At 38.0% G+C, this 16,042-nt stretch overlaps 1 protein-coding gene across 1 annotated transcript; it reads left to right on the forward strand.

Annotated features, from left to right (window-relative positions):
- Nucleotides 1–1,014: 1,014 nt before the first annotated feature.
- On the forward strand, nucleotides 1,015–9,548 carry LOC145986796 (uncharacterized). The gene is made up of 7 exons (XM_083121232.1): nucleotides 1,015–1,221; nucleotides 2,823–2,947; nucleotides 4,037–4,203; nucleotides 4,991–5,188; nucleotides 6,209–6,392; nucleotides 7,560–7,667; nucleotides 9,328–9,548. The coding sequence occupies exons 1-7, from the start codon at nucleotides 1,072–1,074 to the stop codon at nucleotides 9,455–9,457; spliced, it is 1,062 nt and encodes a 353-aa protein (XP_082977358.1). The 5' UTR covers nucleotides 1,015–1,071; the 3' UTR covers nucleotides 9,458–9,548.
- The last annotated feature ends 6,494 nt before the right edge of the window (nucleotides 9,549–16,042 follow it).

The following is a 16,042-nucleotide window of genomic DNA, read 5'->3' on the forward strand; positions in this document are numbered from 1 at the left end:
CGATTGGCTGAATTATGGTAAATACTACTATATTGCTAGGGCATAATTCATCTCCAAGAAATGGAGCACAGATTTTTGCACTGGAAGTTGTAAGATACTTGTTTTACACAGTAACAAGTGAATTTGCTGTCGATTCCGCGACTCATGCTAAGTTGACGGGACGAGCAGAAGCCCCGCCTACACGCATTTCTAAGTGATGACGTCAGAGGACCTCCTGTCTGTGGAGAGGACGTTTTCAAATCCGTGACGTAGTAGGTGAATTTCAGCGGTGTTTGAAGGCGTGTTTCTCGAGAACCGAAACAAATATCGCCGAGATATTTTGCACGTCTCATGTTTGTGTCATTATCTGTAAAATGAATGGATTTAAAACATTTTTCATGTCAAAGTGGAAATGTCCATTGGGGAGCTCCGAGTGAGTGAGCGTAATCCCGTCGCGAAGTCCTACAACGGCTGGGGGTCGATCGGGCTGACCACCCGTCCCCCTAGTCTGGCTGCAGATCTCTACGCCCCCTTGGTGGCTCGCGTGGGAGGGAGGCCAGCAGTCGGTAGGTAAGCCTTGGCCCGATATTGGGCTGTTGCGCTATTGAATTATATTATTTATAAAATTTAATGCAATTTTAAAATAAAATTATTGTTTTCGACATTATGAGCTCCCAATTCAAATTTTTAATTTTCTTTAAAATTAGCGTGTACACAAGGTATGTAGCATCCCCAACCTTCCCACTCAGAACTCGAAACTATCAATGGCTATGACTATCGTCACTCTCTTGTAATACTTAGAAGAACGCTTCGAATAATTCTAGACAAAACAATTCCATCAAAAACCGACCTAATCCAATCCACACAGGTTTTGCTAAGAAGATTTCTAAGCATGTGGCATCTCAGTCTGGTCTTAACTTATCGATAAGAAAATCTAATGATATGACGTCACGCAACTGCTCCGAACGACCCTAGGCAATGTTTCGCAATTGAAAGATGAGCTGTCCTTCGACTAGCAGCTCCTATAAATGCAAGATTTGCTCTGTTTCCTTCCTAGACGAGAACGTTGTCTGAACGAACGAGGTGTCCAACATGAGTAACATGAAAGCCGTCCAGTTTGACTGCAAGAAGCGTTCCTTGTCCCTCGCAGCCATAGACGTTCCGAAAGCAGAACGTCCCGATGATGTGGTGCTCCGAGTTGGTTACGCTGGTATCTGTGGTTCCGACTTGCACGTCATGGACGTAAGTACTGACATAGCCTTACTACGCTAATACCAGTGTTCGGAAAGTTACTTCTTAAAGGTAACTGAATTATAGTTACGCATTTTAGAAAGTAACTCACAACGAAAGTCTACGGCTTGGGAAATTGAGTTTCGGACGAAACTTCGAGTATTGATAGGGTAGGCAGCATTCAAATGACAAGGTACTAGCGCGTACTAGCCAGCCAATTCCCAGGAGAAGAGACACTAAATTTCGAAGCTTTCCAAGCACACCTCATAAAGCAAAGGCATTGTCTCGGTGGCCCGCCGAAGGTATCGTATGAGTTTCATACGGCAAAGCTTTTGGGTTCGATTCCCGTTCGATTGCACCTATATTTTTTATTAACTCGAGCAACTATTTATTACATTTCATTTAATAATGTATTGAATTAAAGATGAAATAAAATTTATTTTAATTCTTCTTGGGGGAAAATGTTCCTTTTCAATGTTTTTTAAAAATTTTAATTATGAAAATGATTCCTTCACGATAGTTTTTTAAAAAATTCAACATTTACGTTATCCACGTGTTATATTCGATAAAATATTAAGTACTATGTATTGCGAAAGAAATTTTATTTTTCGAAAAAATTATAAACAAAACAAAAGGATACTACCATTGACAATCAATGCTTTTATATCCGTTTTTTGTTCGCAATTCAGAGTGGTAATTATTGTAAAACCATAGAAAACAAAATTATTTCTCGATAATTCGCACAGCAAATAAAAAACGAGTTTTCGCAATCAATAAAATGTAATAAATAGTTGCTGGAGTTAATAAAAGATAAAGTAGGGGGATTCGAACTCGAAACATAAGGGTGCTTGGAAATGATACGTTACCACCGGGCAGTTGGACAATCTTCACCTCATGAAGCGTACTTGGGAAGCTTCGAAATTTTGAACCGCTTTTCCTCGGAATTGGCTGACTAGTACGCGCTAGTACCATGGCATATCAGTAACTATAGGGAATCCTATACCACTACAAGAAATCATGAAATCCCAAACTCAATTTCCCAATCCTTAGCATCTCGTATACCGAAACTACTGGTACTTGAAAATTAACTGTGATAGTTAATTTCTACAGACAATTTGTTGTCAATTGAATTTCAATTTCTTTATTAAATGTAATAAAATAAATATATGAAGGCTTCTATGTATTTCATTTATGTTTCTGGTAATAATATAAGTCTTCATATAATTATTTACATTATTACAACAAAGGAAAATAATTATTTTTCATTTATTTTCATGCTTAAAACCTGAGCATGTAAAGTATAAATCTGTAAAATTATCTGCTATACACGGTGTTAACAATTTATGCTATTCTCAGCTTAATATTTTAATTATTGTGATGCATGATGTAGGCTTAACGTTCTTTCTTTCAAACAATATGCAAAATGTTATTTGAGATTGTAACTTATTTCGTATGAGGCAAATGTCGCAGCTTTAATTTGCAGAATTTGGTAGCCTTGCCCCAAATGCATGTAAAAAGATTGTGACTGAGTAGAAATTATAGAAGTAGAAATCCAAAATTTGTGCATGGTAGAATATACCTTTTGCGTGCGTTGATTTGTGGTGCTTTTTCAGGGCCACATGAGCTGCAGTGAGATCCCTGTCACCATGGGACACGAGTTCAGTGGCGTGGTGGTTGGTGTGGGGTCTGCAGTCACCCACGTGAAGGTTGGCGACAAGGTGGCTGTAGATCCCAACGAGTAAGTATCATTAACATATGGGAACGTGTGAAATCTAGCGGAAAATATATGATGAAATTACAACACTTTCAAACCACTACTTTGTCAATTGTGATCAGGGTTCAAATGAAAAGCGGGAGGGGTGTGCTTCCTTTTCCCTCTTTCCGCGGTTTTAATCACAATACTTCCCCTGATATTATTTGAATAAATAAACCAATAAAACGTCTGGGGGCATGCCATGTCTTACAGTTCTCTTGTATGGAAATCAGTTGCCAAAGGCTATAGGAGGATGGAACGTTCACTCGTGTTGAGATCGTTCGCTGCGGGACGGCGTAGGTTCGAATCCGGCTCTGGTCGGAATTTATTCGGGCCGGTGGCAACCCACAATCGTGAGGACATTGGGGAGCTCCGAGTGAGTGAGTGAGCGTAATCCGGTCACGGAGACCTACTATAACGGCTGGGGATACGTCGGGCTGACCCCCCGACTATTCCAATACTGGTTGAAGATATCCACGCTTAGAGGTGACGAAGGAAAGCGTGGGAGGGAGACCGGAAGTCGGTAGGTACGCCTAGGCTATGATATTCCAAATTCTGAATTACATCTGCTTATAATTCCTTCCCGAGCACTCACATGAATTTTCGTGTGACATGTTTTCGCTATTGTCATGCCTACAATGGGAAACAGCCTTACGTAGCCACGAAACTATTGCGAATATCTATACAACAGCGAAAGGAAACCACACGAAGATTCACGGGAATATTTCATAACAAATTCTAAGCATAAGAAATTCAGAATTTGGAATATAATATCTCGGGAACGGTTGCACCTATCAACGTCCATTTTTCACTGAAATACCAGCGAAATCTTCATAATGAAACAACTTTTTAAATTAAAAATAATTATTTTGCAGAATGCATTAACTTACATTCAATAATCTTTAAACAACGTTAATTGAACAACAGGCACTTCAGATAAGTCGTTTTGAGCAAATTCGTTATGGCTAAAATTTCTCGTAAATATAAAAAAAGTGTCCCATAGCTCACCATTATTATTTTCATGTGTAAACGAACATCATTGATAATTTCTGTAATTCTTCTTGAATTTTACAGTGCCTGTAGAAAATGTACATTTTGCACTGGAGGCCAACCCCACTTTTGTACGAGTGAAGGACCAAATAACAATGTCGGCAATTTCAAAGATGGCGGATGGGCCGAATACTGCAAGGTGCCTTCTCAATTGGTGTATAAACTTCCCTCCGATCTCCCGCTTAACGTAGGTATGTAGATTTCTTGTATCTTCAAGCAAAACCACCTTTAAAGTCTCAGGAGATACTTTATTTCCATTTCTGTTGTTTTGCGGTGCTCTTCTAGCCCTTGGCTTATTCGCGGCAATGAGGATAAATGATAGCTTGTTGTAATAGATGAAGGGACAAACATAGTATCTTACCAGGGTTTGAAAAACTCAGTGCTATAACTCAAGGAAAATTAAGTGAGTTGTAGTCTTCCATTTCTTCTGTTTAAAGGAGGAGTTTATAAATTTCGAATTTGGCAACAACAAGCTACAACAATGATTTGAAGTACCGCCCTCTTCTTGCTTCCTGTGCAGTGGGCACTCTATTGTGCATATCTATTTTAGTTATTTTACGTCGATATTGTACCGACGATGATGAATGATGAAACGGTGATGTGACGGTACATCATTGCACATGAACGTAACTCGTGGCTTCCCGCTTGGAGATGCAGAATTGAACTTGGGGCTTAACTTTTGGAGGGACAGAGTTAAAAAGTTGTCCATAAAAACAGTGTCCGGGACAATTTTGCTAAATAACTACCACAATTGAGAAATCATAAAAATAACTCTTTATTTCTTTGATCCTCAGGTCTCAGGAGCTTAACAGAATATCCTTACTTTGTAAATTTTAATAAACCTGATATTTTGGGGAGCAAGTGCCGCCTTGTCCCCGCCAAGTTACGCCTATATCCATGCATACTATAAATACGAATATATCGATTTCATTACTTTTGACTGTCATTTTAAAATGTGTGTAAATATATTTTTTACAGGAGCCCTTTGTGAGCCATTATCCTGCGTTGCCCATGGATGGGATCGTCTGGGCCACGTCCCCCACTCGTCCAAAGTGCTCATCATGGGAGCTGGCATCATTGGCAACCTCTGGGCTGCCGTTTTCCACCTGCACGGCCATCGGAAGGTGACCATCAGCGAGCCGCAGGAGGCCAGGAGGAAGTTGGCAGAGAAGTTAGGTGAGATCAGTGGGGTACTCGAGTTTAAGAATTCCAGTGTGCATGGGCGTCGTGGGACGGGGGGGGGGAGGGAAGCCACCCCTCTTGAAATACACTTCGTTCGTTTCAAATCAGAGAAAAGTAGATGACTGAAAATTCAGTTAATTGTTATTCCAACAGAATACTGAAAGGAGAGAAATCGTTATATTGAAACATTCAGTTCAAAAACCACAAAACAGTAAGAAATTCTTATCTTCGTATTCTACCTATTAATTCAAGGGAAAAATGCTCCGTGAGGTTTCAAAATCCCCCCTCCCCCACCATAAATAGTTTCATTATGCGAGAAATTACACACACAACGTAAACTTCATGACAAAATTTCACCCTTTCACAGATTGTTATATAACGAAGTATATAAAAGTTAATTACAGGATGGAAAAAATTACGCATTTCAGTGTATTAACAGTTCGATGCATGGTGGAGGCACAAGTGGCTCGGATTCCAGTTTAGACTAGGTAGAGTCCCGATTAGCCTTCCTGTGGATAAAGTGGACTTAAACCCAAAACTCATTCATTCAGTACATTAATAGTGCAAAATGTAACAAAAAATATACAAAAATATTTTTTTATTTATTGTTGCTTTCTGTGTCTTCAGGCTAATCAAATTATTATCATTATTAATTCATGTCAGTGGCTTGACCCTATCTCTGCGTACCAATGAGTAAAAGCTGAATGAGCCCCAAAGTAGTTTTATTCAGGGACATAGTAGGGAAGAAACTCCCAACTGAAATCACTTACCCTGGGAATCGGTTGACCCGTGTGGCAGTCAGACACCCTTCCGACTGGAAAACCGTGGATTATGTGTGTGTGTGTGCTTGGATATATTTTATAATGTATTCATGACTCATTTCTAATGACTCCTTTTCATATTATATATATTCTCCATTATATTTCATCATTGGAAAAAGTATGTTGTAGAAGTAGCCATGGAGATGTAGCACTATTCCAGTAAATGCAATAATGATAGTGACTCGAATTCCAGGCACTGGCTACGAAGTGGTTGCCCCCACGGAGATCAAGAAGCGCGTGGCCGAGAGCGACTGGGGCGTTGACGTTGTGGTCGACTGCACTGGCTGCAGCCCGGCCATGGAGGAAGCGATGGGCTACCTGCGGCCTGGAGGACGGTACCTCATCTTCGGGGTGGCTCCACCAGAGGCAAAAGTGGCGTAAGTGTCGTTCAAGAGGCATCACAAAGTAATGTGTTTATTATTTTACAACTCTCCCGAATTTAGTATATGTGTGTGCAGGTTAACAATAGCAACAATTCGCCTCTCCATTGACTAGTATAGTAACCACTTGACAAGAGCAGTATCTATTTGAGCTTTTGTTGTTGTTAGTGAGTGTACCCAACTATCATGTGTAAATAATATCTGCATGACTTTACGTTTGTAAAACAAAATAAAACCGTAGATTTTCAGCGAAAAATGCAGGCTCGACCAGGACTCGAACCCTGGTCTCTGGCAATCCGTGCCATTCCTCTACCACTGAGCTGTCGAGCAGGCCTGGCTTCGCCTGATTTTTCGCTTGCGCTGTTTTACCTGTGTGAAATCGTTACTGCAAGTGCTACTGCAACGGGATCTGTTGCCTTTCAAACACTATAGACGTCGATGTTGCCTGGTTCCTCCCAGCGTATAGATGTCAATCGATTAAATTAGGCACACACAGGAGAAGTACTACGTAGATTTTCAACGAAAAATGTAGTCTGGACCAGGACTCGAACCCTGGTCTTTGGCATTCCGTGCCATTGCTCTACCACTTTTTTTATTATTATTATTTTTATTTAAGGAATACCCCTAAGCGGCAGTATTCCCGTTCTTCACTTTATTCTCAGTTTTTCATTTCTCGGTTTATCTCAATTTGCAGTGTTTTTTTTATCATTTGGACAAACACAAATACCCATGTCTTACCCGGGACTCGAACCCGGAACCCCTGGCGTTGTAGCGCGCTGTGCTAACCACTCCGCCACGGAGGTCGACTACCACTGAGCTTCGCCTGATTTTTCGCTCGCGCTGTTTTACCTGCGTGAAACTGGTTTATGTAAAGAATACATTTTTGTTAACTGACTCATGGGTCACCCTGTATGTCACGTCATGAATAAGTATGCGCCATAATTATGTTTTTAAAAACTGAATCATTAAAATTGGACCGTCATTTCTCCAATCAACTTTACTCTATTTATTCTGTATGATGTATTTTTTTGTATTTCCCTCATATTTGCCTATATATAAGTTTATTTTGTTTGGTTTCTATCAATAATGTAATTCATTTCAACTGTAATATGACATGAACAAGTGGTATTCAGAGGGCTTTAAGGTGCGATGTTCTCGTTGCAGTATTTCACCCTACATGATGTTCAAGAAGGAGCTCACCATCATTGGAGTAATCGTCAACCCTTTCACTTTCAACAAAGCCATCGGTCTTGTGGAGGCCATGGGATCGAAGTAAGTGGTTACCAGTGTAGGGCGTGAGTATGGGGTATAATCAAGCAAACTATACATCGCCACGTTTATTCTCTTTGCTTTGCTTAATGAGAGCTTCAAGAATTGAAACAAAACACTAAACAAGCTGCTGACAACCTCCGCAACAGCATACAAAAAAATCATTCCGTCCAACAGAAACATTAATGAAAATGGATACTTTCCCGAGCAATATTTATATCCCACGGTACCTCATAGGTTAAGAATAAGTCTAGAAGGTTTCTACAAAGCTCAGTTGATTAATTCCTTATTTTAAACAGTATTTATAGTGCTGTGTGCAAGAAATTCCAAAGTTCAGAGCTTTTACCCATAAATTCATAATCAAATTTCACAAAGGAAAAGAAGAAAATTATCATAATAATAAAATACAATTTGTTTGACGAAGACAAGAGAGATTTAAAAATATGAAGGGCAGTAAAAAATAATCTAATGTTAAAGAAGGAACAGAATATTCAAACAAAATATGTATACATTCAGTTATTCTTAGTGACATTATACTGAGTTAGTAGATTATGTAAAATGATTTCTTTCCATTATAGTATTTATGCATTGCTGATATAATGCGTCTATAATTTCGAACACCATATACCGGTATTTTAGTTCCAATTTCATAATATTTTTAGGCATGATGTTTTGCCAGTCAAAATATTGTCCACAATTTTGATTCGAGATTTCTTCTCTTATCTGACAATGATCTAAGATAATACATTTTCCTAGTCATAATAGTTATGTTAGTTAGTCATAGTTAGTTAGGTTACCATTCATACAATTAGAATAAATTACGTTGTCTTATTTTTTCTGCAGTTTCTTAATATTGTTTTTATGACGTCATATATCCTTGTTTCGTCGTGGGAAAAGGTGAGACCCTTCCCAAATAACCTTTCTTCCCACAAAACCCTGCTTCTTTAACACCAATGATGATGTGTAGTCATGGGCGGGTGGGGGGTCGAACGGGTCGGTGGACCCCCCTGGAAATTGACATTGTTTATTTAAAGATACAAGAAAGTCGAAAGTTTGTTAAGAACAGAAATAAAGTTCATTTAGTTAGTATTCGAAGAGAATAATCAAAGTTAAAATGCATTGAATGAAAAATACACGAACAAGGTTATATTCTACCATTTCATACAAGGAACAGTTAGTTCTACAGTTTTCAAAACTCTAAGAATTACAGTTGTAGAAAGGTCACACAACATACTCTATGAAACATAATCCCCCTAACATTTAAAGCCTTTTCTTGAACGAGACGCGCAAAAGTTAATATCAAAATGAATTTCAGATACTAACTGCATAAAATGCAAAAGGAATAATGGAAAATAGTTATCCTGGTGTTCACTCGTTTCGTTTGGTGGATCGAGCCTCCCCATTTATATAATAATAGCTAATATTAATTATTATTATTATTATTTCGAATAAAATTTATTTTTGTTAGTTTATAATATTTATTATTGTATAATAACATTTATAACCGTGGTTCTCTAATACTTATTAATTTTCTACTATTCAACTTTTATAATTTACCCGACCCCCCTGCAAAAAATTCTGGCGACGCCCATGTGTGTAGTTTATATCTAACGGGAATAATGGCTACTTTTTTAAAAATGAAAATATATTTCGTTTCTTGCAGGTATCTGCAGTTCGAGAAGCTCGGCATAAAGGCCTTTTCCCTGGAGCAGTACAAAGAAGCTATCGACACTCTGAGGAAAGGAGCCATTGCAAAGGCCATGTTCAAGATTCACGACAAGGAATCTATCTGAATGTTTCTGTGGGAAATGAAGGGGAATAAATCTATGCACTGCATATGCTCGTTTCTTCAGTCAACTATGAAATAAATGTCTTTATTCATTATTCACTCTCACTTTTTTTGCTATATTATCTTTACTCTTTCCCCCTTCCTCTCTCTTCTCCTCACCTCCTCTCTCTCCTGCTTCTTTTCCTCATTACTTACTCTGTAGTAGGGATAGCCAGATCCGGATCCGGTTGGTTCCGGATCCCGATCCGGGTCCAGAACATTCGGATCCGGATCCGTTTGGCCATCCCACATGAGCGCTTCTTTGGAAAGTAAGATTGTGATTATAATATATTGTTATCTGCTAATATACATACGAGTATATACGTATATACAGCTATATATATATATAGTGTGTGTGTGTGTGTGTGCGCGAGTGAGCGATTTGTAATTTATACCTTTACAAGGGAGGTATCTAAGTGTCCCCCTCCGATTTCCATGAAACTTGGCACTTGTATAGAGGGGCCCAAATGAAGAAATACGTGTTTTTTTTTGTTTCGGTTAAAAAACTGTTTTAGGGGGCAACCCCCCCCTCAAATGTCAAGATGAGGACAAATGGAAGTGAGGATCTGACCCCTGTGTCCCCCTCCGATTTTCATGAAACTTGGCAGGTGTATAGAGGGGCCCAAAGGAAGAAATACGTGTTTTTGTTTCAGCTAAAAAACAGTTTTAGAGGCAACCCTCGCCCTCAAATGTCAAGATGAGGAGAAATTGAAGTGGGTATCTGACCCCGAAACCACGTAAATATGGCATAGGAAGAAACAGAAATCATAGGGTCCCTCTATACGCCTGCCAAATTTCATGGAAATCGGAGGGGGACACAGGGGTCAGACCCCCACGTCAATTTGTCCTCATCTTGACATTTGAGGTGGGTTTTGCCCCCTAAAACAGTTTATTAACCGAAACAAAAAAACACATATTTCTTCCTTTGGACCCCTCTATACACCTGCCAAGTTTAATGGAAATCGGAGGGGAACACAGGGGTCAGATCCTCACTTCAATTTGTCCTCATCTTGACATTTGAAGGGGGGGAGGATGCCACCTAGAACCGTTTTTTAGCCGAAACAAAAAGACACGCATGTCTTTCTTTGGGCCCCCCTATACACCTGGCAAGTTTAATTGAAATCGGAAGGGGACACTTAGATAACCTCCCTTGTTAGTCTTCCATAATAATAATAATCCAATAGCGCAACAGCCTAATATCGGGCCAAGGCTTACCTACCGACTGCTGGCCTCCCTCCCACGCGAGCCACCAAGGGGGCGTGGAGATCTGCAGCCAGACTAGGGGGACGGGTGGTCAGCCCGACCGACCCCCAGCCGTTGTAGGACTTCGCGACAGGTTGTTAGTCTTACACTTTGTAATTATGTAACACTGCATATATTATAATGTTTTATTTTAATTTTTAAAACTGTAACTGTAGAACAATTGTATAATTTTTGTATAACATTTCTTTCTATCTTGTTAAATGTGTTAAAGGTTTCAGCCTGGAATGGAATGTCTCACATTTATGTGCTTCCATTTTCAATACATTCGAATGAACACATATGCATTTCAGTGGCATTTACAAAATCACCTCTGACATTTTATGTTAAACAAGTAAGATTATTTTTGTGCACGAGTGTGTTAGCCGATGCGTAGCAAAGTATTTTAGGAACAACACTTGAAAAAATCTTGTAGGACTAACTAATGAAAAATTTCTTTGTAATCGAAGATCATAATACCTTTTAAGATGTGGTAATATTATAATTGGAATCAGATACAAAACTCTCGGATCCGGATCTGGATCCGGATTTTCGGATCCGGATCCAGATCCGGAACTTATGGATCCGGATCGGTTTGGCCATCCCTACTCTGTAGCTTCCTGTCTTTCTCTTCACATAAGGTTGTCACAGTGATGCCAACTTAGACATATAGGGCCCGGGGCTTTATGTCCTATAAAACTGTAAAATATGTATGTCATTATGTCATGAAAAATTACAAATATGTCAGAAAAATGCAGAAATATTCCCAGTAAAGCCAAAAATATGCACAACAGTACTCTCGAATTTCTCCCATACCCGGTAGAGTAGAGTAGGGGCTGTAATGTACCTAGTGTTATTTTTACTTTTGACTGATTTTTGTGAAAAGCGAAAAAGGCAAAGAAATGAGAACGAAACTTCTTTACTTCGCGTGCAACAATGAGAGAGAATATTTTGCCTCAATAATGTTTGCATGGCTATCAATTGTCGGCGGGATAAAAAAAAGTGGGGTATTATTGTTCTGTACTAAGAAAAGACGGCACCTTTCTTCCTCCGTAATTTCCATATCCTGCCATCGACAATATGAACTATCCGTTGTGCTAAAGCTACGAAGAAAAAAATATGAAATAACCGATTATGTGCGAGAGAATTACGAAATTATACAGAAATATGTCTTATTACAACAAAATTGAAGAAATATGTTGTAAAAACGCAAAATTGGTGAAATATATCAAAATATGCTTTGTCAAGTTTGTCTATTTCGGCTGATTTTTATCAGATATGTGAAGATCTCACCCCAATAATAAATCCGAAGCCAATCGAAAAATATGTTATAACATAAAGTCCCGGGCCCTAGACATAACACTAACTAACTAACTAACTAACTCTCTAGCCTTCTTAAACCCGAAGGTTCACGGCTGCAGCAACACACGCCTTTCATCTTTCCCTATCTTGAGCAAGATCTATATACTCTTTTCCATCCCTACCGATTTCCCTTAGGTCCATCTCAACGTTGTCCCTCCATCTTCGTCTTGTCCTTCCTACAGGTCTCTTACCATCTGGTTTCCCAACAAGAATCCTGTAAACTCCTCTTTCCTCTCCCATTCGTGCCACATGGCCTGCCCACCTAAGTCTTCTTGATTTAATTATTCTAATAATATCTGGACATGAATACAAATTATGTAGTTCTAAATTATGTAACCTACTCCACTCACCTGTCTCCTCATCCCTTTTAGGTCCAAAGATTTTCCTAAGGATCTTATTTTCAAATACTCTCAATTTATGTTCCTCTTTCAATGTAAGGGACCAAGTTTCACATCCATATAATACTACAGGCAAAATTACTGTTTTGTATATTTTAACTTTTAGTTTCTTAGATATTAAACGAGAAGATAAAAGTTTATGAAGAGAGAAGTAACATGCATTTCCTGAATTAAGCCTACTTTTTATTTCCTCTTTAATATAATTTTCATTTGTTAATATTACTCCTAAGTATTTGAATTTGGAAACGGGTTCAAACGAGTTGTTATCAATAATTAGATTTTGATTATTACCTAACACTTGGTTTCGGCCTGTAAGCATATATTTACTTTTCTCTTTGTTAACTTCCAAACCTATCTCTTTAGCAGTTTTGAAAAATATTTTAGCATTATTCTTAATTGTATTCACATCATCCCCCAGTAAGTCTACATCATCTGCATATGCTAACAACTGAGTCACACCATTTAATTTTAGTCCTTCTTTAGTTTCTTTTACCTTCCTAACAGCATATTCTAAGGCAAAATTAAAGAGCAATGGAGATAATGCATCTCCTTGTTTTAACCCATCATGAATTGTAAATTTGTCAGACATATTAATACCCACGCGAATTTTACTTTCTGTTTCACTGATGCATATTTTTATCATACTAACAAGCTTCTTAGCTATTCCAAACTCGACTAATATATTATATAATTTATCTTTTTTGACCGAATCATATGCTTTTTTGAAATCAATGAATAGCTGATGGACATTTTGATTATATTCCCACTTTTTTTCAAGTGTCTGTCTGATGTGAAAAATTTGATCTGTAGTTGATCTGTTACGTTTAAATCCACATTGATAATCACCTATAATTTCATTAGCATATGGGGTTAGTCTTGTTAAAAGAATGTTAGATAATATTTTATATGTTGTTGAGAGTAGAGAAATTCCACGGTAATTATTGCAGTTCATTTTATCACCTTTTTTAAACACAGGAACAATTATGGATTCTTTCCACTCTTGAGGGATTTCTTCTTTATTCCATATTAAACAAATTAATTTATGAATTTGACATATTAATGAATTTCCACCATATTTAATTAACTCAGCTGGTATTAAATCAATGCCAGGTGCTTTGTTATTCTTTAGCCTTTTAATAGCATCTTTAACTTCAGTCAAGTTAGGTTCTGGAACTAAAGGTTCTGCTGTGTGGATTTCATTTACTTCTGATTTATCTCCTACATGGACATTTAAAAGGTCATTAAAGTAGTTCTTCCATCTATTTAGAATATCGCTTGGCTCAGCTAGAAAATCACCGTCTTTATCTTTTATCAAGTTTACTTTAGGTTGCCTCCCCTTTCTAAACTCATTTACACCTTTATATAAATCTCTGATATTTTTATATTTGCTGTTTGTTTCAATTTCGTTAATTTTGCTTTTCAAGTAATCTCTTAACTTCTCGCTTTATTCTATTATAATTGTTTAGATTTGTATCATCAGAGTTATTTAACCACCTAAGTCTAGCCTGATTTCTTATTTCTATTACATTATGACATTCATTATCAAACCATGGCTTACTTTTTCTCGGTTTATGGTATCCTATACTTTCTTTAGCTGCTGATTCTATTGCATTACGTATGTGCTCCCAATTCTTATTTACGTCTGTTTCATTTATATTTTCATCATCATTTAAATCCTGCAAAACATCAAATCTATTTGACAGTTTAATTTGGTAATCTTTCTTAATTCTTTCATCAGTAAACTTTCCTGTATCAAATTTTAGAACTTTTAGATTTTGTTGCTTATGATATATCACTGAGAGTCTTTCTCTTAATTTAGCAATTACTAAATAATGGTCACGGGCACAGTCAGCACCTCTATGTGTACGAACGTCAATTATACTAGTATGTCTTCTCTTATCAATGAGAATATGATCTATCTGATTATGAGTATTACCATCTGGTGAAGATCAGGTATATTTATGGATATCTTTATGTTTAAAAGTGGTACTTTTCACAATTAAATTCTTTGAGGTTGCAAAAGTAATCAATCTTATACCATTATCATTACTTAATTCATGAAGACTTTCTTTACCAATCGTGGGTTTAAATGTCTCATCTTTGCCAATCTGTGCATTACAGTCACCTAACAGAATTTTCATATCATACTGAGAAAATTTATCAAAGACCTGTTCTAACTCTGTATAAAAATCATGTTTAGTATTATCATCTTTATCTTCCGTTGGTGCATGTATGTTTATCAAAATAATTTTACACCACCTACCCTGTAAAACTGCATATGATATCCTATCATTAATAAATTCTACTGTTTTAAGAGCCGAGATAATTCTATTATTTATGAAAAACCCTGTTCCAAAATTATGATTTTCAGTACCACCATAGAAAAAAGTATAATTTTTAGTTTTACAATTCCCTTCTCCTGGCCACCTAACTTCCTGGACAGCTACTACATCTAATTTATACTTAACTATCTCATTAACTGTACACTGAAATGCCCCAGGCCGGTAAAGGCTCAGAACATTCCAGGTGCCTAATTTAATATCCTTATTCCTAATGTAGATCTTATCCTTAGTCCAGGGACCTCCCAAAGTAGTCCCCACCCGGAGATCCGAACGGGGGACTATTTTACCTCCGGAATATTTTACCTTGGGAACATCCATGGCCTTATATTGCTGTTTCTTGACATGTCTTTTTACAGTGCAGAGCAGCGGCGTATACTCTGGGTCACCTAGGTAATCGGAGATGACCCGGCTATAATTTTTTTTAAAAAGTTGTTTTTTATTTCTTTGCAATATTCTTCCGAACCAATCTTTGATTCGCATATTTCTTTACTTCCAATGCGCGAATGTTTTTCAAACGTTTGCCGCTGAATGTCCGAGAGGCTTTCAGCCACTTTCTCCAGCTGGTGGAATCTGGTGACGTCAGGGTGAGATTCCACCGGCTCCCTTTAAATCCCTTGACGGGAGGGGAAGGAAACACTGCTTCTCAGGCGCGGTTATTCCGTGGCAAGGGTAAGCTCCTTCTGGAGAGAGTCCATCGGTCGCACTCTCCACCCCAGAGCCTTTGCCGTTCCCTCGGCTGGCACCCTCTTCTGCCATTCTTCCCCGGTGGCCTTTGTATCGTAGGAGCTGTGTTGTTTACGACAGGGAAATTTCTCAGGAAACAGAATTCTGGGTTCGCAAATTACGTACTGAAAACGAAAGTAGAGAAATTACATCTGAAAGTGCGCGAGAAACAGGGAAATGAGAACAACATTTGCGAACCAATTCTATGTTAATTCTCATTTTACATTTGCTTCTGTCTTCCTGATATCTGCTATTTCAACAGATATTGTCATAGGAAAAAAAAAAGCTTTAATATTGAAGATGACGGTAATTAAATAAATTAAAATTTTAACTACAAATTCAAGAAATTACACCGACCTCTGTGGCGGAGTAGTTGCCACAGCTCCCTACGACGTCAGAGCTCCAGGGTTCGAATATCGGGCTGGGCATGGGTGCTCTTTGTAAATGTCCCTTCATCAATTTCATATCATCACTCGTAGTGATTAG

Source organism: Lepisma saccharinum, chromosome 4 (genome assembly GCF_977018435.1).
Source record: "Lepisma saccharinum chromosome 4, izLepSacc3.1, whole genome shotgun sequence".
In the NCBI taxonomy this organism is placed as follows: Eukaryota; Metazoa; Arthropoda; class Insecta; order Zygentoma; family Lepismatidae; genus Lepisma; species Lepisma saccharinum.